The 23,964-nt window shown below is 44.0% G+C and overlaps 1 protein-coding gene across 2 annotated transcripts in view; it reads left to right on the top strand.

The window, feature by feature from the left end:
• numbl (NUMB like endocytic adaptor protein) overlaps positions 1-23,964 on the top strand; it is a 64,643-nt gene that overhangs the window by 22,871 nt on the left and 17,808 nt on the right. Inside the window, exons 1-2 of one of the 2 annotated variants that reach the window (XM_029714809.1) lie at positions 3,801-4,060; positions 20,218-20,368. In XM_029714809.1, coding sequence (XP_029570669.1) covers positions 4,020-4,060; positions 20,218-20,368 — 192 coding nt within the window. In that variant the 5' untranslated portion in view covers positions 3,801-4,019. Of the gene's footprint in view, positions 1-3,800; positions 4,061-20,217; positions 20,369-23,964 lie in introns of those variants that run through there. The other variant, XM_029714810.1, reaches the window with a different exon arrangement.

Genomic DNA, 23,964 nt, shown 5'->3' with positions numbered 1-23,964 from the left:
TTACATGATATTTTGAACCTACACACGTTCTAGGATTACAGATGAAGACATTTATAGTTACATAACCTTAAAATGTGGCCATGGATGTGTTTCTCATTTGAAGGTTGAGTAAATACTGTTCCATTAGTTTGTAATGATAGACAGGCTACTTAATGTATTGTAAAAGTGATATTGATTGTGTTTGGTTGTCAACGCAACGAAATATCAACATTTGAAGGAGATGTCTGTTTTGTGCCACGGAGTCTGGCTTTAATTCCATGTCTACAAATTAAAAATGGATATGTTGGATTCATGTCTCCATCTCAACCAAAAATCGAATGGCATTTAAAGTTTGATTTGATTTAGTCCTATTCTTTAACTTAGATTTTTGGTTGAGATGGAGACATGAATCCAGCATATTAATTAACAATTGAAGATTACATTTGAAATCAATCAAAGCTTGAAACCCTAGGCCTGTATTGTCTATTTTTAGTTGAACCCTGGGTTAAATTGAAACAATAGCTGTTGATGTTGGATTTGCTGATGCATGACGTAGAAAAGATGGTTCCATTTCATTTGCTCTGTTAAATCTACCTTTTAGATTCACTGTTGCCTTTGATAGCAACAGTGAATCTAGTTATAGTAAGAAATCTTTTGCTAATCATTCTCACGATAGCACATTGCTATTAGTCAGTGACAAATATGGAAGTCAAGTAGGACTGGACTTGGTTAAAACCCTGGATGGGAGATCAAACGGATAGCTGTACATAAATCAATTCTCCAGTAGGAGGTACTGCCCAGCTTATTTTTTTTATTTTTTTTATAATGTTGGAGATCTGACATTGTTTCAAAGGTACAAATTCAACAAATTTTATAAAATGTTTGTCTATGTTAAAAATTGGTTACCATGATAACATAATCCTGTGGTTAAAATTACACCCTCAAAACAACAGTTGATGATTTTTTTTCAAATCCAATGCATTTTCCATGCATTTTGACAAATTATGTTAAAACAACGTTGATTCAACATGTTTGTGCAGAGTGGGATGTGTATTGTGGGTTTGCATGGTAGTGCATGTGAGTCTGTAATATTTTTTTAACAAGCACAAATTATTTAGTATCGAGCGTTTGTACAGCACAGGGGGTTGGTGGTACCTTAATTGGGAAGGACGGGATCATGATAATGGATGGAGCGGACCGCGTGGAATTGTATCAAATCATCAAACAGACATTATTATGAGCCGTCCTCCCGACAGCAGCCTCCTGTGTTGTACAGGCAGGCTATTTGATCGTAATTGTTTCGACTGTTCGTGAGTGCGTGTTCGCGTGGGAGCGCTTGCGCGTGTGTGTTGGTTCATGGACATGAAAGAATATGTCTACCACCGCAGGTCCTGGCTTACTCTAGCATAGTTAAACATCAGTAAAACGTTAGAGTTTACACGTTGAGCCACCACACATAAACACGTAGCACTGAAGCCACTCAAAAGTGGAACATCAGAGTACACACACACAGCTTTGTTTTTGTGAATTTTTGGGGAGTAAAAATGTGTTTCCATTCAAAATCCAATTTTCCATAACCCTTAACCGAACCTTAACCCTAATCTAACCTCTAACGCTAAACCTAACTCCTAAACCTAACCCAAACCCTAAACCTTTCAAATTTGTATTGTTTTCCTACCTTGTCAGGATGTTCTGGTGGCTTGTCAGGACATTGTGGTCTTGATAATGTAGGAAAACATGTACACACACACACACACACACACACACACACACACACACACACACACACACACACACACACACACACACACACACACACACACACACACACACCAAGCCAGCTCTACTGGTGGGCCCTCATTTGGGTCATGAGAAATTCAATTAACAACACTGAGCAATCAATGTTCACAGTGCCTAGGGCTCAGCACAGCACAGCACACCACCCCACACCACCCCCACACACACCACCCCACACCACACCACACCACCCCACACCACCCCACACCACACCACACCACCCCACACCACCCCACACCACACCACACCACCCCACACCACACCACCCCACACCACCCCACACCACACCACCCCACACCACACCACACCACCCCACACCACACCACCCCACACCACACCACACCACCCCACACCACCCCACACCACCCCACACCACACCACCCCACACCACCCAACACCACACCACCCCACACCACACCACCCACACCACCCCACACCACACCACCCCACCCCACACCACACCACCCCACACCACCCCACAACACACCACACCACCCCACACCACACCACCCCACACCACCCCACACCACACCACCCCACACCACCCCACAACACAACACACCACCCCACACCACACCACCCCACACCACACCACACCACACCACCCCACACCACACCAGGCTGCATGGCTATTTCTGTTGGGGTAAAACCTCTACTCCAGCGGTAGACAACTAGATTCAGCCGCAAGACGATTTTTGTCGATGTGGATGGTCGGGGGGTCGGAACATAATTATAATATTTTTTATACTGCAAATTGACCACAACTAAGCCCAAAAATAGATTTATTTGAAAATAAGAATCATTATATACCTTGATTACATTGAGACACGATCACATATGTCTCTTTTTTATTTTTTATAATATAATATTTTTTTTAAATGATCACTCACAGGCCGGTTTTGGCACGCGGGCCGCCGGTTGCCTGCTTTTGTCTTCTCCATGATCCAATGGGAAAACCGAACAACAACACAGTTGGGAAACCATAAAGATCCTGTAATCTAAATCCTAATTTAAATGCAATCCACAGGGGAAGATTACTCATAGTTTCGTTTAGGTGTGCACTCTAGTTAGCTCCATAGAAAAATAATGACTATATTCTAATTCTATGTGTAATCAACAGCAAGAACAGGGCTCTGGTGAGTGGTGAACAGCAGAGCTAGCGTTACCATGGGAATGATTAGGGTGTGATGGTGATGGTAAAACACTGGTTGATTGAATTCTTTGGAAGCCATTTTTGTTACGTAAGGAGGAATCTGAGCAGTATGTGTTCCCATCCAGCCCGTGAGGTCATCGTGTTCAATAACTATACCATTAATAGGCTTATGGGAGAGCTCAGCCCACCGCTGTACGCTTTGCCCACAGTGAATTATCAAGCTAATCTCTCTATATTACACAACACAGATGGACACACTTTCTTTCTGGCTGTCTCCCATTTTGTGAAGCTATCTCTCTTTCTTTGTCCTCCTCTCACGCACTGTCTATTTTTATAGGTCTAGCTATCTCTCGCTCCCTCTTTCTCTCCCTTTATCTCTCTCTTCTCCAGCTGAGAGAGCGAGAGAGAGAGAGAGAGAGAGAGAGAGAGAGAGAGAGAGTTGCTTCCTTGTCTTTGGGGCTCCCAGGCAGAGGTGAACGTGTGGCCAGGCAGGCTGCAGGCACAGAAAACCCCCCATCCCAGATGGACGGATGAAACTGTATCACCGCTAGCCTAATCACCTCTCCGCTCCTCCCCCCTCTCACTCTTTCCTCTCTCATCCTCTCTCATTCTCATCCTCTCTGTGTCTCTCTGTCTGTCCTCTTCATCCTCCCATCCTCTCGGACAGGTTTTGGAGAGGCTGAAAATGAACCGTCCCTCTCACAGGCAATTCAGACAGGAGTGTGTGTGTGTGTGTTAGAGACACACGTACACTTTACACACACACAGCGACAGGGGTGTGTGTGAATGTGTCGGTTGCCTTCTCTCCAAGTTAATCTCTTAAGAAGAGGTGTGGTTCTCTCTCTCTCTCTCCCTCTCTCTCTCTCTCTCTCTCTCCCTCTCTCTCTCTCTCTCTCTCTCTCTGATCCCAAAGCAGATTTTCATCGCATGTTCTGTTAGTATAATTCTCCTCCGCTGCTGCTGCTGCCGCTGCGAGTCTCAGGGCGTTCTCTTTTTCGCATTTTTGAACACCCATCATCATCATCTTCATCATCTCTCCACTTCTTCTTCTACTGCTCTCTGCCTCTTCTTCTGCTTTCACTGGTCTGAGATGAGTTTGAGCGCTGAGATGGGGGAGGCCATCGAGCTAAGGTGAGTGTTTGTGGCTGGGGGGATTGGGGGCGGGGGGGGGGGTTAGAGTAGGATAGGCTGATGTGTTGCAGTAGCTGTGAACACAGGTCAATAGCCTAGCTCTAGCGTGTCTGTAGTTAGCGATAGCATTAGCCTCGGTTATTATTGGCCATAGCCATTTCAGCAGCTGTCAAAACTGATGGGGCGTCTACTGGCTTATTCCAAGAGCTCATAGTCTTAGCAGCTCTATTAGCCCCCGCGCCCATATGGAGCAGATTAGAGTCTCAGTTGATATGCCAAAAGACCTAACGTTTGTTTATGTGCCGCGTGTGCGACATTAAATGTTTAGGGATGTTTTCATAGCAGAAAAGGAGGAATCTTAGTCATCTTACCACCACAGAAGTAGAAGAAGAAGTAGCAGCAAAAGCCAAGTTAAGCAGACACAGGAGAAAAGTGGGACTGTTTTTGTCTTTTTGTTTGAGTGATTGGCAATGCAACACTTCTCTTATGTTGAGAAAAGGGAAATGTTTTTCACACGTTATTTCCTGCAGTGTGTGTTTGAGAAGGGCTGTCTGCACACTTGCTCTTGTCTGAATGACTCCTTGTGAATTAGAGAGCCTGTGGCTGACATCTAGCCTGGGCAGATAAGAGCATGTGAGAGGTCTTCACATGGCTGCTGTGTTTTTACAATAGTCCTGCTGTTTAGGGAGCCCCTACAAACACACTGGACCAGCTGGACCGCCCACGGCAGCCATGCCCACTCTCTCTCTTTGCCCACCTCCAAGGGCACAGGGGGATTTAGGTGTTTTGTTGTTAATCTCCATGTCTTGGAGCACACACACAGGCATGTGTATCTCATCTTCACTCAGAGGCCCTTGGCTGAGAGCTTAGCCTGTGAAGAAAGGGAGGGACAGAGGAGTGTGACTAAGCTGAGGGCACAGCTGTGTGTTTGGGAGGGACATTACATTTATCTTTATTTAACAAGTCAAGTCAGTTAAGAACAAATTCTTATTTACAATGTTGGCCAAGGAACAGTGGGTTAACTGCCTTGTTCAGGGGCAGCTCGGGGATTAGATCTAGCAACCTTTTGGTTACTGTCCCAACGCTCTAACCACTAGGCTACCTGCCGCCCCTAACATTTGGTAGGATTTATTCCACCACACAGATGATAAGTCAAAGTGTTCTGATTTTGTAGCAGGTCTATGAGATGAGAAAAGGTGACATGGCACATAGGCTCTACTTGCACCATATGTCTCTGTGTCCCTGGCATAGAACGTCTTACCTTCACATCACAAACATATACCGTATTACCGTTACCCTTTAGCTTGTTATTCCCAAACCTCAGTGCTCCTAACAGGTCTCACTGTGGGTGTATCCCAAATCAGCACCCTATTCCCTATGTCAGTGGTTCTCAATTTGGTCCCGGGGACCCAAAGGGGTACACATTTTTGTTTTTGCCCTAGCACTACACAGCTTGATTTGAATCAGTCAAAAGTAGTGCACTACACAGGGAATAGGGTGGCATTTGGGACATGTCCACGTGTCTCTCTCAGTGATCATATCCGAAAGGCAGATACAATACTGGATCATTGTTGGTCTCAAGTTTCTCCTGTCCTGTTTGATATTGATGTCCTTGATGAGTCATCATTTTCAGATCACTTGGCAGAGATGCAGGTTGGGAAAGCAGGTTGATTTGTTGCCAGAAAATGAAATTACACTACTTAGACACTGCTGCTGTATCTTTACTGTAAACACATGACACTCCTTAGACACTGCTGCTGTAGCTTTACTGTAAATACATGACACTCCTTAGACACTGTTGCTGTATCTTTACTGATAAAACATGACACTCCTCAGACACTGCTGCTGTATCTTTACTGTAAACACATGACACTCCTTAGACACTGCTGCTGTATCTTTACTGTAAATACATGACACTCCTTAGACAATGCTGCTGTAGCATTACTGTAAATACATGACACTCCTTAGACACTGCTGCTGTATCTTTACTGTAAATACATGACACTCCTTAGACACTATTGCTGTATCTTTACTGTAAACACATGACACTCCTTAGACACTGCTGCTGTAGCTTTACTGTAAATACATGACACTCCTTAGACACTGCTGCTGTACCTTTACTGATAACACATGACACTCTTCAGACACTGCTGCTGTATCTTTACTGTAAACACATGACACTCCTTAGACACTGCTGCTGTATCTTTACTGTAAATACATGACACTCCTTAGACAATGCCGCTGTAGCATTACTGTAAATACATGACACTCCTTAGACACTGCTGCTGTATCTTTACTGTAAACACATGACACTCCTTAGACAATGCTGCTGTAGCTTTACTGTAAACACATGACACTCCTTAGACAATGCTGCTGTAGCTTTACTGTAAATACATGACACTCCTTAGACACTGCTGCTGTATCTTTACTGTAAACACATGACACTCCTTAGACACTGCTGCTGTATCTTTACTGTAAACACATGACACTCCTTAGACAATGCTGCTGTATCTTTACTGTAAATACATGACACTCCTTAGACACTGCTGCTGTATCTTTACTGTAAATACATGACACTCCTTAGACAATGCTGCTGTATATTTACTGCAAATGCATTCTGATAGATGCTTTGATAAATTTGGTTGTCACTAAATAGTAATGACTGTAATAGGAAGTCAATGTGTTCTCTCCTCGTTAGCAGTATGTATGCTTGGTAGTACTGGTCTGGGTGAATGTATGTTTGAGAACTGGAAAGTCACTGCTATGGAATCACTATGGAAATTCCAACTCGGCCTTGGCAGTTGGCACACTCACTCAACCCCTTCTTCGATGATGTGTATATATAATGGAAACAGAGAGCAGAAGATCCCACGCACGCATGCACACATGTCCACACACACACACACACACACACACACACACACACACACACACACACTGAAGCTCGACCCCATCCACATACACATGCAGACGGTTATTTTGACCTGTAGCCTTACATGCTGACCAGACTGCACACGTTGATTTTGTCCACCCACACCAGATGCGATGATGACACGCAGGTTGAAATATCAAAACAAACTCTGAACCAATTATATTAATTTGGGGACAGGTCATGAAACATTTATGGAAATTAAGCTAGCTAGCTTGCTCTTGCTAGTTCATTTGTTGTTGGATATAAACATTGTTATTTTACCTGAAATGCACAAGGTCCTCTACTCCGACAATTAATCCACAGATAAAATGGTAAACCGAATATGTGTCTAGTCATCTCTCCTCCTTCCTTCAGGCTTCTTCTTCTTATTATTATTTTGGACTTTATATGGCGGTTGGTTAACAACTTTAGGTGCATTACCGCAACCGACTGGAGTGTGGACCTAAGTTAATCTTTCAATCCCCCGTGGGTATATGCTCCTAAAATCCAATGAGGAGATGGGAGAGGCAGGACTTGCAGCACGTCGAGCATCACAAATAGAACCAAGTTCTATTTTAGCGCCTGGCCACGCAGACACGTGCGAGCAGTGTGGGTGCAATGATAGAAATAACATGTACGTGTACATTTCTTTTTGCAACGTTCGCGCAGAATAGCAAGACATTGTTTACTGTGCCATACATTACAATAGGATTCAGGAAGAGTTCTGAGCTGTAAATGTTACTAATCTTCTGGAGAGAAAAATGCTGCCTCTGCAGAAACAAGACAAATACTGATAAGGCACATTTAATGCCTTTCAGCGTTATGACTTAATGCATTTAACATTTGTTTGTTTTTTTGCGCCCTCCCTTACGCTAGCTGTTTGCGCTTGAAATGTGTCTCCACGGCCATAAATAATAAATAACGTGACAACTTTAAAGGTATTCCCATGACTGCGTTGTTGTGTTCAGTACTATTAGTGGGTTTGTGGACCTACTTCCAGAGAGTCCCACCACCTCACCTGTTGTCATGGTGATGCATCTTATTCATGTACTTTATATGCTGAGGAATCCCAGAGACCAACAGAGCAGAGCAGTGTGAGTGACAGGCAGTCAGAGACCAAGGCAGGGCATCACTCTCATTATACTAACTGACTTACTCTCTGACCAGCCTGTGGTTCAGTCTAATTGAGTTTGGGCCTTGGACCTTCTCAGCAGTGGTCTTCCCAGAAGCCCCTCGGCCTGTGGCTTCTTCTTCCTAATTGCATTAGGGCCACAGGAGGGACTGATGGTGGGTTGTGTCGCAGCCTGTTTAAAGCTAATTATGTCTGTTGCCATGCCGAGGTACATCAACTATCTGACCACAATAACAGATGCCCTGTGTGTTCTGACCCACACACCCATCCGGGTCATCAGAGGTGTAAAGTAGTTAAGTAAAACATATTTTAAAGTACTACTTAAGTAGTTTTTCGTGGTACTTGACTTTACTACTTGACTTTTTTATATTTTTGACAACTTTTACTTTTACTTCACTACTTTCCTAAAGAAAATAATGTACTTTTTACTCCATACATTTTCCCTGACACCCAAAAGTACTCGTTACATTTTGCATGGCTAGCAGGACAGGAAAGTGGTCCAATTCAGGCACTTATCAAGAGAACATCCCTGGTCATCCCTACTGCCTCTGATATTGCGGACTCACTAAACACAAATGCTTCATTCGTAAATTATGTCTGAGTGTTGGAGTGTGCCCCTGGCTATCCGTACATTTAAAAAACAAGAAAATGGTGCCATCTTGATTGCTTAATATAGGGAATTTGAAATGATTTATACTTATATACATTTTAGCAATTACATTTACATTCAATACTTAAGTATATTTAAAACCAAATACTTTTAGACTTTTACTCAAGTAGTATTTTACTGGGTGACTTTTACTTGAGTCGTTTTCTATTAAGGTATCTTTACTTTTACCCAAGTATGACAATTGGGTACTTTTTCCACCACTGCGGGTCATCCGGGTCACCGCTGTTTGGAAGTGTGGGTGGGGGGTGGGGGGTAAGATTGTGTGTGTGTGTGTGTGTGTGTGTGTGTGTGTGTAGAGGGCAGATGTGTGTGTGTGTGTGTGTGTGTGTGTGTGTGTGTGTGTGTGTGTGTGTGTGTGTGTGTGTGTGTGTGTGTGTGTGTGTGTGCGCGTGTGATGTGTTTGTGTTGTATCAGAGGTTATGTATCAGTAAAATCTACCGTGCATCAGAGTCCACAGTCCTGGCTGTCGCCCACACTGCCATCACAGCCGACACAAAGCATGCATGCTCCACGTTACTGTGTTGGAGGGTGATTGAATTACGGCATGGCCTAAGTGACATGAATGTAGATGTGGAATGACAGAAACTGTCTGCTGAATGAACTATGAGAGGGAATGGGGAGAGAGACAGGGATGGAGAGAGAGACAGGGATGGAGAGAGAGACAGGGATGAGAGAGAGACAGGGATGGAGAGAGAGACAGGGATGGAGAGAGAGACAGGGAAAGAGAGAGACAGGGAAAGAGAGAGAGACAGGGAAAGAGAGAGAGACAGGGAAAGAGAGAGACCAGGAAAGAGAGAGACAGGGAAAGAGAGAGACAGGGAAAGAGAGAGGGCTGGAAAGGTCCTGTAGATAAGTGTGACGGTGGAATGATATATGGTCGGGATTGAGGAGAAACAATGTTTAGTTGCACAATGATGGGTGAGAGAGTGGTGCTATGTGATGGATGGTGGTGCTACAGGCAGTAGTTAGCATTAGAGGTCGACCGATTAATCGGAATGGCCGATTAATTATGGCCGATTTCAAGTTTTCATAACAATCGGAAATCGGTATTTTTGGACGCCGATTTGGCCGATTTTATTATTATTATTATTTATTTTTTATTTAACTCGGCAAGTCAGTTAAGAACACATTCTTATTTTCAATGACGGCCCAGGAACGGTGGGTTAACTGCCTTGTTCAGGGGCAGAATGACAGCTTTTTATCTTGTCAGCTCGGGGATTCAATATTGCAACCTTACGGTTAACTAGTCCAACTGTCACAGTTGTCGTAGTGATGAGACCAAAACGCAGCAGGGAAATGTATACTCATCTTCTTTATTATAAGGAAAGAAGGCAACCCCAAAATAAACACGTATACAAAAAGAAACACACCGACAATAAACAGTCCTGTAAGGCTTGACGCTATACACTGAACAATCTCCCACAAATGACAAACACACCGTAATATATAGGACTCTCAATCAAAGGCAAAGAGAAAACACCTGCCTTCAATTGAGAGTCCCAACCCCAATTAACCAACCATAGAAACACACTCACTAGACTACACATAGAAATACATAAACATAGACCATAAACCAAAAACCCGGAAATACTAAATCAAACGCCCTTCTACCAAAACACCACCCCGAACCACATAAAACAAATACCCACTGCCACATCCTGACCAAACTACAATAACAATTAACCCTTATACTGGCCAGGACGTGACACCAACGCTCTAACCACCTGCTTTACATTGCACTCCACGAGGAGCCTGCCTGTTACGCGAATGCAGTAACAAGCCAAGGTAAGTTGCTAGCTAGCATTAAACTTATCTTATAAAAAACAATCAATCAATCATAATCACTAGTTAACTACACATGACTGATGATATTACTAGTTTATCTAGCCTGTCCTGCGTTGCATATAATCGCTTAGGTACACGTTGCTCCAACCATAAACATCAATGCCTTTCTTAAAATCAATACACAAGTATATATTTTTAAACCTGCATATTTAGTTAATATTGCCTGCTAACATGTATTTCTTTTAACTAGGGAAAATGTGTCACTTCTCTTGCAAACAGAGTCAGGGTATATGCAGCAGTTTGGGCCGCCTGGCTCGTTGCGAACTGTGAAGACTATTTCTTCCTAACAAAGACAGCCGACTTCGCCAAACGGGGGATGATTTAACAAAAGCGCATTTGCGAAAAAAGCACAATCATTGCACGACTGTACCTAACCATAAACATCAATGCCTTTCTTAAAATCAATACACAGAAGTATATATTTTTAAACCTGCATATTTAGCTAAAAGAAATCCAGGTTAGCAGGCAATATTAACCAGGTGAAATTGTGTAATTTTGCGTTCATTGCACGCAGTCAGGGTATATGAATCAGTTTGGGCCGCCTGGCTCGTTGCGAACTAATTTGCCAGAATTTTACGTAATTATGACATAACATTGAAGGTTGTTCAATGTGACAGGAATATTTAGACTTAGGGATGCCACCAGTTAGATAAAATACGGAACGGTTCCGTATTGCACTGACAGGAAAAACGTTTTGTTTTCGAGATGATAGTTTCCGGATTCGACCTAAGGCTCGTATTTCTGTGTGTTATTATGTTATAATTAAGTCTATGATTTGATAGAGCAGTCTGACTGAGTGGTGGTAGGCACCAGCAGGCTCGTAAGCGTTCATTCAAACAGCACTTTTGTGCGTTTGCCAGCAGCCCTTCGCAATGCATTGCACTGTTTATGACTTCAAGCCTATCAACTCCCAAGATTAAGCTGGTGTAACCGATGTGAAATGGCTAGCTCGTTAGCCGGGTGCGCGCTAATAGCGTTTCAAACGTCACTCGCTCTGAGACTTGGAGTAGTTGTTTCCCTTGCTCTACATGGGTAACGCTGCTTCGAGGGTGGCTGTTGTCGATGTGTTCCTGGTTCGAGCCCAGGTAGGAGCGAGGAGAGGGACGGAAGCTATACTGTTACACTGGCAATACTAAAGTGCCTATAAGAACATCCAATAGTCAAAGGTATATGAAATACAAATCGTATAGAGAGAAAAAGTCCTATAATTCCTATAATAACTACAACCTAAAACTTCTTACCTGGGAATATTGAAGACTCATGTTAAAAGGAACCACCAGCTTTCATATGTTCTCATGTTCTGAGCAAGGAACTTAAACGTTAGCTTTTTTTACATGGCACATATTGCACTTTTACTTTCTTCTCCAACACTTTGTTTTTGCATTATTTAAACCAAATTGAACATGTTTCATTATTTATTTGAGGCTAAATTGATTTTATTGATGTATTATATTAAGTTAAAATAAGTGTATATTCACTATTGTTGTAATTGTCATTATTACAAATAAAAAAATGAACAAATCGGCTGGTTAATCGGCGTCGGGGTTTTTGGGCCTCCAATAATCGACATCGGTATCGGCGTTGAAAAATCATAATCGGTCAACATCTAGTTAGCATTGTGACAATGGTGGAGAGAGCTGGGTTATATTCATAACGACACACCCGCAAGCAATTATTTTTACGCAAAATGACAATTTGCATTTCATATTGGACAAGTTCAGGTATTCCCTCCCTGTTTCATCCTGTTTTCTTCCCTTTGGTGCCTAATGAATAAGACCCAGTGCTGGTGAACTGAGGATAAACAGGGTTGGTGGGGGGTAGAGAGGAGACCGTCCCAGGCAGACAGGAAGTCTGTGCTGGTTAGAGAGAGTGTCAGTCCGTCAGGCTGAAGACTGCCTTTACACATGACAGCCTCTGTTCCAGCTGTCTCTCCACATCAGCTTTCACACACACACACCCACCCACGCACCAGCACACAGCCCACACTCATTATAATATGCATAACCATCCCGTTCCAGTACACAGTATAGGCCTTCATACTGTACTGTAACCACCAGAGCGTCAATGTTGTATTTGTTCAGTGTTTCCAGTACAGACTACAGATGGTGATGTATTAGCAGTGTTCTGATACAGTTCTGGCCTGTCCTCTCCTCAGGGGTTTCTCTGTATCAAATGAACTATGGCTAATGTGACATCGACAGGAAGGACCGCTGACCCCAGAGTTGCGTATCCCTGGAATGAAGTGGGGCCGACCTCTTCTCCCAGGGTCAGAAAGCAGTCAAAACACTGCTGCCCCTGTTTATGTGGGCTTGGTTCCGCTCCCTCTTTCCACAACCACACACACACAGAGAGAGAAGGGGTGGAGGGAGGGGGGGGGTTGGATATGTGGAATGGAGAGAGGGGGGAGCGGAAACAGACGGTTGTCGTGGGGACAAGTCGACTCTTTTCTTGCTCTGGGTCGCTCAGTATTTACATTTAGTGTCCGAGAGGCCCCGGAAATTGGATCATCCTGAGGCAGCACAGTGTGTATGTGATCTATTAAAAAATTAAATAAATAAACACACAAAAAAAATAGAATGCAGGTAACATCATAAAGAAGGTTCCTGTTTTTACAGAATAGACGTTTTGTCCCTCACCAGTCCCTCAGTAAATCATTTTTGCCATGGCCGGGGGAACGTTCCTGCAACACTCCCTGATCTCCAGTAGAATCTAAGCATTAGCTGTCTCTCACAGTGTGGCGGCTGCTTACCCCTGACCACGGCTAGTTGGTCTATTTCTCATTTGCTTTGATAAACGTTTTCCCTGCTCCCTGCCCTGCCGTCAGGCTTTTCTAACTGTGGGAGACCATGATACTTTACTGAGATAATAACTATATTACCTCAGTAACGGTAATAAACTCAGTCAACTCTGTTGTTCGTCTACAGACTTACCATTACTGAATGAACTAGACTGATGTTCTACTAACCTAGTGTGCATGTGGAGTGTTTTTTTAAATGTTGTTTTATTTTTACCCCAATTTTGTGATTACAATCTTGTCACATCGCTGCAACTCCCCAACGGGCTTTGGAGAGGCGAAGGTTGAGTCATCGAAACCGCCCGAACCTTCTTAACACCTGCACCATTGTGTTGGGGGAAACACCATTCAGCTGACAACCGAAGTCAGCCTGCAGGCGCCCGGCTCGCCAGGAGGAGTTGCTAGAGAGCGATGAGCCAAGTAAAGCCTCCCCGGCCAAACCCTCCCCTAACCCGGACAATGCTGGGACAATTACGTGCCGCCCTATGGGACTCCCGTTCACGGCCGTTAATGACACAGCCTGGGATCGAACCCCAAGTTGTATTGACGTGACAACACTGCGGCGCAGTGCCTTAGACTGCTGCGTCACTCGAGAAGCCCTATGTGGAGTGCCCTATATGGAGTGGTTTTGTTTCAAACACTGTTTCCAAAGTCTTGAACAGGAATACGTATTTTCCATAGTCAAATTGAAATTCTGTCCCTCTCAAATTAATTTAGGATGGTTTATCTCTAAATTCACTATCTTTGTGTGTGTACTCTGATGTTCCACTGTGAATGGCCTCAATGCTGTGTGTTTATGTGTGGTGGCACAACTCTAATGTTTTACTGATGATTTACTATGCTAGAGTCCATCCTAGTTTTATTAGGCTGTTTCACCACTATCTGTCTCCCGTTTTTCCTGTTGCCTATCCTCCCACTCCTCCTCTCTCTCACAATTCAGTTTCAATTCAATTTCAATTTAAGGAGCTTTATTGGCATGGGAACATATGTTTACATTGCCAAAGCAAGTGAAATAGATAATAAACAATACAAATTGTCTTTCTCTCTTTCTCCATATGTTTGCCATCGTTTACCTCCAACCACTAATGCACACACAGACACACACACACACACACACACACGCAGACACACACACACACACACACACCTCTTTCTCATCTTTGTTTTGTCATTCTCCCGTTTGGTTTCTCTCATAACTGCATACTGGTCTTGTTTTTCTATCTTTTTACTTCACTTTCTCTGACACACACACACACACACACACACACACACACACACACACACACACACACACACACACACACACACACACACACACACACACACACACACACACACACAGACACACACTCCCTCCTGCCTGCTCTACTTCTCTGATTCCTGTTGTTAATATCGCAGAGGTTTATGTGCACCGTGACTGAGAGAGAAAAGAAAGCCCATGTAGCTGTAATCTAGTGCTCTGATTCCAGGCTTGTGTATCTGTGGCTGGAGCAAGGTGAACGAGGAGGAGGAGGAGGTGCTGGAGAGATGCAAAGGAGGGATATAGGTCAGACTGACAGAGATGGAAATAGGAAGAAGGTTGATTAAGTCACAGAGGAGAGAAAATCTTAGAAAAGGGTGTAAGAACAGAGGTATTCGACATGTCACAGTTTGTATAACAGATGCACAGAGAGATACAGGGAGAGAAAGGGAGACATTCAGATAGAGGGAGAGAGAGTGAGAGATGTAGAGAGAGAGAGAGAGACAGGTTGCTTATGCACACTGTCACACAATAATACCCAACCCCTAAGCCAGCCCAATCCCATGTTGCATGTGGAGACACTGCCATACGGGGTGGTATGTTTCCCCACTAGCTGTGTGTCTGGATGGCTTACGGTAATGCTGGCCAGGGACGCACAGTGGGAGAGGACTGTCGCTTTCCCAGCTCACGGCTGCAGCTTGTCTCTATCTCTCTCTCTCTCTCTCTCTCTCTCTCTCTCTCTCTCTCGTTCTCTCTCTCTCTCTCTCTCTCTCTCTCTCTCTCTCTCTCTCTCTCTCTCTCGTTCTCTCTCTGTCTCTCTCGCTCGTCGTTCTCCCTCCCACCCATGGAGCAGGTCCAACTCTCAGAGAGACACTCTTAAAGGGACAGGCCACTGCTGCAACTCCCTCCTGCAGCCTCAGACACAGACACACGAGAGAGGAGGAGGAGATCGATTGAGAGAGGAGAGAGAGAGATAGAGAAGATACCACTAATACACACACACACCTTTTAGATAGAGAGAGCGAGAGAGATGGGTATCTGAGGGGGAGAGAGGATAGAGTCCTTGCGGCTAGTCTACAGACATTTATAGTTGCTGTTTTGTGTTGATAAGGATAATGAATAAAGCTAATACTATTTATTGGATTTGAATGTATATCTGAAGCCCACAGTGCCTCACACTGTACAAGACAATACACCTTAAGATGCAGGGATGGTTGGACTTGGCATTGGATGCTGACAGATGCAGCTTTCTCCTCAGTACAGGTTTCTTGGCGCTTTACAATGCGTTTTCTAGCGCCGCTGTGTTTGTGTCTGCCAGCCAAACAGTGGGAGTGGGTTTTAGGGAGGAGTGTGTATGAAGGAGGAGTCTGTGAGTGAGGACTGGTATATGTGTTATTGGCCAGCTCTGAGGCGGCTCCTCCTGGTTGTTTTGATTGGCTGTGATTGGTGCCCTGACAGTTTGCCCTCAAGCTCGAGCTGTATGCTGTTCTAATGGTGCTGCTCTGGCTGAAGGGCGTACTCATCACATACACACACACACACACACACACACACACACACACACACACACTCCTGCCGCCAACATCAACATTGGGCTAACAAACATGACTCCCAAGCTATAACTCCTATATTGTCATTGTTTCATTCGAAGGTCTCCGTTGCCAAACATGGAGTGCTGTGCAGAATGTTTACATTAGTCTCTTAAACTGTGCTGTGCAATATTTTAGTAGTGTTTAAACAACGTGTTTCCTGCCTGATTAGTTGTGAATGTGAATCTCAGAGAGGCATAGAGAGAGAGAGGCAAAGAGAGAGAGAGACAGAGGCAAAGAGAGGCAGAAAGAGAGACATGAAGTAAGAAACGGGGTGAGGGAGGGAGCAAACCGGGAGGATGACTTCAGTCTACGGTAAACAAAAGAAAGACAAAAAGCCATAAGTTATTCCCCGACCAAACACACTTTCCCAGTACAATGTACTCCAGATGTCTCCAGATGTCTTCAAATGAAAATATTGGGCGAGGTGCAACTATTTGTTCGTAGTTGAAACTTGGCATAGACCTATACTGTGTGTGTGTGTGTGTGTGTGTGTGTGTGTTTTTTGGGTGGGTGTTTTTTTGGTGTTTTTCTATCCTCACAAGAAATATATTCGGGGGACATTTCGGCGGGCCCCACAATGAAAAAGGCTATTTTAGACTTAGGGGCTAGGGTTAGAAGTTAGGGTTAGGTTAGGGGTTTGGGGTTTGGGGTTTGGGGTTAAGTTTAGGGTTAGGTTAATGGTTAGGTTAAAGTTTATGGGTTAGGGAAAATAGGATTTTGAATGGGAATCAATTGTTTGGTCCCCACTAAGATAGTAAAACAAATATGTGTGTGTATGTATTTTTGTGCAATTAATATGCATGTGTGTCTTATTTATGTGAGTGATTTGTAGACTGGGATACTCACGCTCTCTTTTCTCCCTCTTCTTTACTTTTTGTTGTTGTGCTAAACTGTGAACTCCAGCTGGTTCTCATTGCAGGAAGGAGTTGTATGAGACTTGGGCCTGAGTGCATATCTGTGTCTGTGTCTGTGTCTGTGTGTCGGTCTGTCTGTACTCAGCCGTGGAGATGCATGTTTTGTAAAGCTACAGTGGTCTAGGATTATGAGAAGTTAGACGGTAAATGTGAGAGGTTGGGGTGTGAAAGTGGATGAAGTGTTGTCAAAGTTTCCTTCACTGCACTCTGGCTGTAGTTTGGTCTGGCATTGCAAGTGTGCCGCCCTCTGAATGCTGGGTCTGTACTGACTGGGGTGAGTGGCAGGGCGCTGGGTGCAGGGGGTTGATACCCTGGCAGAGAGAAGCAAGCACCAACACTGTGACCTCAATCAGATGAGATTGAGATTTCAAAGTCTCCTCCCTCCCTCCCTCCCTCCCTCCCTCCCTCCCTCCCTCCCTCTCTCCCTCCTCCCTCTGCCCCGTCTTCATCTTTTCTTCCACTTCTCTTCTCCTCTCCTTTTCTGACACTTTCGCTCCCACTCTCTCATTCCCCTCCTTCTCTGTTACCGTCTCTCCCTCTATCTATTTCTCTCTCTCTCCATACTTCTCGTTTCCCTCCCCTCTGTCCCTCTGCGGCCTCCTTGGCAGGAGCTCAGCCGTTAGGTCACATGATCTCATAGCAAGTTGATTAGATCAGCCCTGAAACTGGAGCACAACACTCAGAGCCCTGGCCCCTCCCTGGGCCCTCCCTGCCCTGCCTCCCCCAGCCCTGGCCCCTCCCTGAGCTGGGCTGGTCCCCCATGTCCCGGAGCCTGTGGCAGAGCGTTAAGCCCACTCCTCCTTCCTTGGGGGCCCATCTGACGCCAGCCGCCCCCGTGCACCTGCTCCAGAGGGGGCACCGGCCAGGTGCCACGCTGCCGGCATGCTGCCCAGAAACACCCCTCCCTCCCGGCCTCTGAGGGACATGCCACTCTTGGCAGAGGCCACATGCCAGCCATGCCAGCGATGAGTAAAGACACTTTGAGTGTACCCCGTAAACAGATCCCAATGTGTGTGTACACACACCCAACTTTACACACACTTTCACTTCAGCCATGCCTCACACCTGCTACCCATCCCGTAAGGTGACAGAGCTGTGTGTATGTGTGTGTCCCAGACTTATCTTATAGCAGTGTGTTTGAGACAGTATATAAACCTTGGCCTGTGTGTTTTAAGTGAGGAGAGTTCTACAGGGCTTACAGATTGCTTTGGAAGAGCTTTATCTAGATCAGCTGATTATACTTTCTGATCAAACTTTTGGGAACACTTCAACACACCAACTAGACAAATACTTAGTGAAAGCCAGGAGAAAGGAATGCCGAAGCTTGGGGCGTGACCGCTGAGATGCCCAAGATCTGAGATGCCCAAGATCTGAGATGCCCAAGATCTGAGATGCCCAAGATGGTAAGATAATTTGTCTGTTCCGCTTTAAACAGGGCCGTGCGATATTCTGAGATGTTTCTTTTTTTCTGGTTCAGTGTTCATACTTGTAGAGCGAGAAACTGACTCCCACAAAAAATGACTCATTAGCATTTTTAAACAGGACTTGTTTTGACAGTGTCATGTTTCATTATGAAGACGTTGAAATGACCAATGCAAAACAGGTATTCCGGCTGAATGACCTAATTGTGTGTGTGTGTGTGTGTGTGTGTGTGTGTGTGTGTGTGTGTGTGTGTGTGTGTGTGTGTGTGTGTGTGTGTGTGTGTGTGTGTGTGTGTGTGTGTGTGTGTGTGTGTGTGTGTGTGTTTTTTTACATCCTACAATAATTCCAATGTTCAAAGCCCACAGGATGAAAGGACCGTCTGGGGTATGGGGAATAATCTACCTGTAAGCCTTTTGACTCTAAACATTGATGGAAATGTGATTAGACACATCTAATTGAGAGAGCTCTGTATAGATATTTAATGATGCTAATATGGATTCAATTACTAGGTTGTGGTAGGTGTGTAAAACACTACTGTCATTCATTTCAAATCATCAAATCAAATAAAATTCTATTGGTCACATACACATTATGTGACATTAGCAGCGAAATGAGTGTAGTGAAATGCTTGTGCTTCTAGTTCCGACAGTGCAGTAATATCTAACAAGTAATCTAACAATTCCCCAACAACTACCTAATACACACAAATTTAAAGGGGTGAATGAGAATATGTACATATAAGTATATGGATGAGCGATGGCAGAGCGGCGTAGGCAAGGTGCAATAGATGGTATAAAATACAGTATAAACATGTGATATGAGTAATGTAAGGTATGTAAACATTATTAAGTGGCATCATTTAAAGTGGCTAGTGATCCATTTATTAAAGTGTCCAGTGATTGGGTCTCAATGTAGGCAGCAGCCTCTCTGAATTAGTGATTGCTGTTTAGCAGTCTGATGGCCTTGAGATAGAAGCTGTTTTTCAGTCTCTCGGTCCCAGCTTTGATGCACCTGTACTGACCTCGCCTTCTGGATGATAGCAGGGTGAACAGGTAGTGGCTTGGGTGGTTGTTGTCCTTGATGATCTTTTTGGCCTTTCTGTGACATCGGGTGCTGTAGGTGTCATGGAGGGCAGGTAGTTTGCCCCCGGTGATGCGTTGTGCAGACCGCACCCCCCTCCGGAGGGCCTTGCGGTTGTGGGCAGTGCAGTTGCCGTACCAGGCTGTAATACAGCCCGACAGGATGCTCTCGATTGTGCATCTGTAAAAGTTTGTCAATGTTTCGGGTGACAAGGCAAATTTCTTCAGCCTCCTGAGGTTGAAGAGGCGCTCTTGCACCTTCTTCGCCACACTGTCTGTGTGGGTGGACCATTTCAGTTTGTCTGTGATGTGTACGCCAAGGAACTTAAAACGTTCCACGTGTTACAGTGTTGTCTACAGGGGCAAACACTTTATTTCTTTAAAATAGGGTTTGCCCCTCTGGGCCACCATGTTGTCTCTCTCGCTTTCAGAGCAGAGGTGTCATTTCTTGTCATTGTCGTTTCACCTCTATGATAACACCCTCCCGCAACTTCGCTGTCACGAGTGCACCCTTAACACATACTGACCTCGCCCCCCTGTGTGTCTTTGTCTCCATAGCAACAGGGAGCCCCAGACCCCGGAGATGAATAAGCTGCGTCAGAGCCTGCGCAGGAAGAAGCCCACCTACGTGCCGGAGGCCAGCAGACCCCACCAGTGGCAGGCAGACGAGGAGGCCGTACGCAAGGGCAAATGCAACTTCCCTGTCAGGGTAAGACTGAGACCCCTGTCCTGGGACTTGGTCTTAAACTGACTCTTAACTAAACCTCAATCTAACTCTTAGCACTCTTAATCTTTTGGTTCAAAATATTCAGGTATAAGATTCAATTGGCACACTATCTGGGACGACAGGGAAGGAAGTTGTATTTCGTCTTACAAAATCCCACCTAACTCTAGCCTTAGCTCTAACTTAGTTCAGACTTTTACTCTTATCCTAACTCTTTCCAGACCATGAGAAACAAGATTCTCTGGTCGGATGAAACCAAGTTGAACCCTTTGGTCTGAATGCCAAGCGTCACATCTGGAGGAAAACTGGCACCATCCCTACGGTGGTGGCAGCATCATGCTGTGGGGATGTTTTTCAGCGGCAGGGACTGGGAGACTAGTCAGGATCGAGTGAAAGATGAACAGAGCAAAGTACAGAGAGATCCTCGATGAAAACCTGCTCCAGAGTGCTCAGGTCCTCAGACTGGGGTGAAGGTTCACCTTCCTATAGGGGAATGGCTCTAAGCACACAGCCAAGACAACTCAGGAGTGGCTTCGGGACAAGTCTTTGAATGTCCTTGAGTGGATCTGCAGAGAAGCATAGGAGAAACTCCCCAACTCTGCCAAGCTTGTATCGTCATACCCAAGAAGACTTGATGCTGTAATCGCTGCCAAAGGTGCTTCAACAAAGTACTGAGTAAAGGAAAAGGAACAAAATCTAAAAACCTGTTTTGCTTTGTCATTATGGGGTATTGTGTGTAGATTGATGAGGGGAAAAAACGATTTAATCCATTTTAGAATAAGGCTGGAACGTAACAAAATGTGGAAAAACTCAAGGGGTGTGAATACTTTCCGAAGCCCATTGGAGATATACCCTTCAGTTTGTCCAGGACCTGGGACTTTCTTTGGGACCTTCATCCATAGACAGGATTCAACGGATTTCACAGGTCTCTGAATCTGAGGTTAGGAAACATAGAAATTAGACCAGGACTTGTTTCATTATTCTCAAGTGATATAGCATTTGATATTTCGTTGCAATTGTGTTTTTGTGTTGTCATAGTTCTCTCTTTGGGACTGGAAATCTGTTCATTAGCTAACTAGCTTAGCTACTAGCTAGGTAGCTAATGTTGTTGTTTTTAGCAGATCAAGCTAACGTTTGTTTCATAAAAAAGATATATTGGATGTCTGTCTATCCTATTTATATGTAGCAAGCTAGCTAGCTAGCTGACGTTACCTGGAATAGATGGTTAACTTGATAAACAACTTGCCTGTGTGCTGCACATAATCCCAGCGCCACCACCTCCTGCTGCTAGCATTACTATCCATGCAGGAAATGCAGCTTCTTTGAGAAATCTATAAACATTCATTTTAAATAGATGAAAATAGATGAAACTCTGGTTGCCAGGACCATCCCACGTGCAAATACTATGGTCAAAATGCTAATTTTAACCTTGAGAAAACCACTAGACCAGGGGACTTTTTTCTAGCATGAGAGATACTTAAAACAAATTGCGAGCTACTAATTTCGTTATATCTATTAAATAGGCACATTCTTCTCTTCTACTCTACCCTGCAACTCATCCCTCTGTCCTTAGTGTACAAGATATGTCATTATAGCTGGTAAAATAGTTGTTAATAAACAGTATCAAAATGATATTTCTATTTTCCTGAATTCTGTTTTTGCTGGTTTATTTTTCCTGGTGTAGAATCTTTTTTTCGTTTTTTTACTCTCAATAGTACAATTATTAATAGAGAAACAATGATAATTGATCTTCTGAGTCCATGTCAATGCTTAAATCACATCAGATGACAATTTTTTAGGAAAACAAAGATTTTTGAGTGTAATTCCTTTTTAATTGTGCATCCAGCAAGAGAGGAATGAGAGTTTCTAAACCCAGAGGCGCAACTTCGTAAGACTTACAGGAACGCTTGTGAAATAGATCAAACAGACCAGGCCAAGGTTTGGGGTTTGAGAAGTAAATGAGAGAAGTGAAAAAATCTTCCTTAGTTGTTAATTTTCTCTAAATCTAAAGGCACAACCTAGATTAGAGACAATGTCTTAAGTAGTTGAACATATTATTACTCCAACCTCGTGATTGACAAACTGACACGTTTTCATTTTGGTCAATAAACTACTTTATATCAAATGAGTGCCTTCCATTTCACGGCCTGCACATGCGCAGTTCGGCGTGAGACGACCGTTTGACCCGATGACGTGTTTCCATGCAAGAGCTTAGCTAGCCATTGTCGCCATGACATCACCTACAAGTGTGATCAGGGAGTTCTATTGGAAAAGCAGTTTTAGCCTATCTTCATTCTGTACTCTCTCAACCAGGTGAAGCTGGTTGAGAGAATGCCAAGAGTGTGCAAAGCTGTCATCAAGGCAAAGGGGGGCTACTTTGAAGAATCTCAAATCTAAAATATATTTTGATTTGTTTAACACTTTTTTGGTTACTACATGATTCCATATGTGTTATTTCATAGTTTTGATGTCTTCGCTATTATTCTACAATGTAGAAAATATTAAAAATAAAGAAAAACCCTTGAATGAGTAGGTGTGTCCACACATTTGACTGGTGCTGTAGTTCCGGTAAGTCTACTTTGCAGTTAACATTTAATTGAGAAGGTTATTGGGGAGTCTTTCTGTCTACCCACAAGATGGTTATCATTAACATCGTTAACTGGCTACATGGAGTGATAAACAAACACGCACACAAAACAGACAGTTGGTAGATATTGCTGGAAATTAATTGGAAGATATTAGTTTACATTTTGCTTTTTAAGCCAATAGTGGCAAACCTGGGGTGGGAAAATGTAAATGTGGCTTTGATTGGATAGTAGCCGGGAGCTTTATGTTTATGACAGTTTGTAATGGAACAAATGAAAAAATGCAGGTACTTTCATAATTGCTTGGCGAGCTTCTGTTAGCTCGCGGTCTACCCCTGAATTATACTAAGTTCACGAGCTTAGCTAGCTAGCTGTTTACAGCCGCGACGGAAGTTCTTTGGGGTCCTCCTCAAAAAGCTGTTAAAAGGTCTATACAAATTCAAGTTTATTGGTCGCGTACGCAGCGAAATGTTTATAGATCTAGAAACAAGGCGACCATGTCTGTCGGTGCCATCTTGCTACAAGAGCATAGCAGCAGTTGTTTTGAGGCAGGCCAAAGTCTACACAAGGTGTCTTTCTCTGTTTCTCTCTCTTTCTCGCTCCCTTTATTTCTCTCTCTATCTCCCTCTCTCCAATGTTCCCTCTAAACTTTGCGTGGGTACGCAGCTCCCCGGGACTGCTGCACAGAAGAAATATCAGCACGTGCAGAGAAGCACAAGATTTAACTTCACTAAGCTTTCTAGAGTTTTCCCCGTTAGTTAACACTATCAACGGTTCCCTTTACTGTGGGAATTGTGATCGAATCAACAAAATATTAGCCCCTTTTAATGCAACATACCGAAACAAAACGAACTATGCAAGACTTAGTATGCAAAATTAACTATATAAGATATTTTGTGGTAGGCAGAACACATCGGAGTAGGATTCTATTGCACTGACACCACTACTCAGCCCATACTCTACACAGACCGGTGCGCCATAACCAATCAGAGCTGC

Source organism: Salmo trutta, chromosome 26 (genome assembly GCF_901001165.1).
Source record: "Salmo trutta chromosome 26, fSalTru1.1, whole genome shotgun sequence".
NCBI lineage: Eukaryota > Metazoa > Chordata > Actinopteri > Salmoniformes > Salmonidae > Salmo > Salmo trutta.
This window is presented reverse-complemented; position numbering and strand designations above follow the sequence as displayed.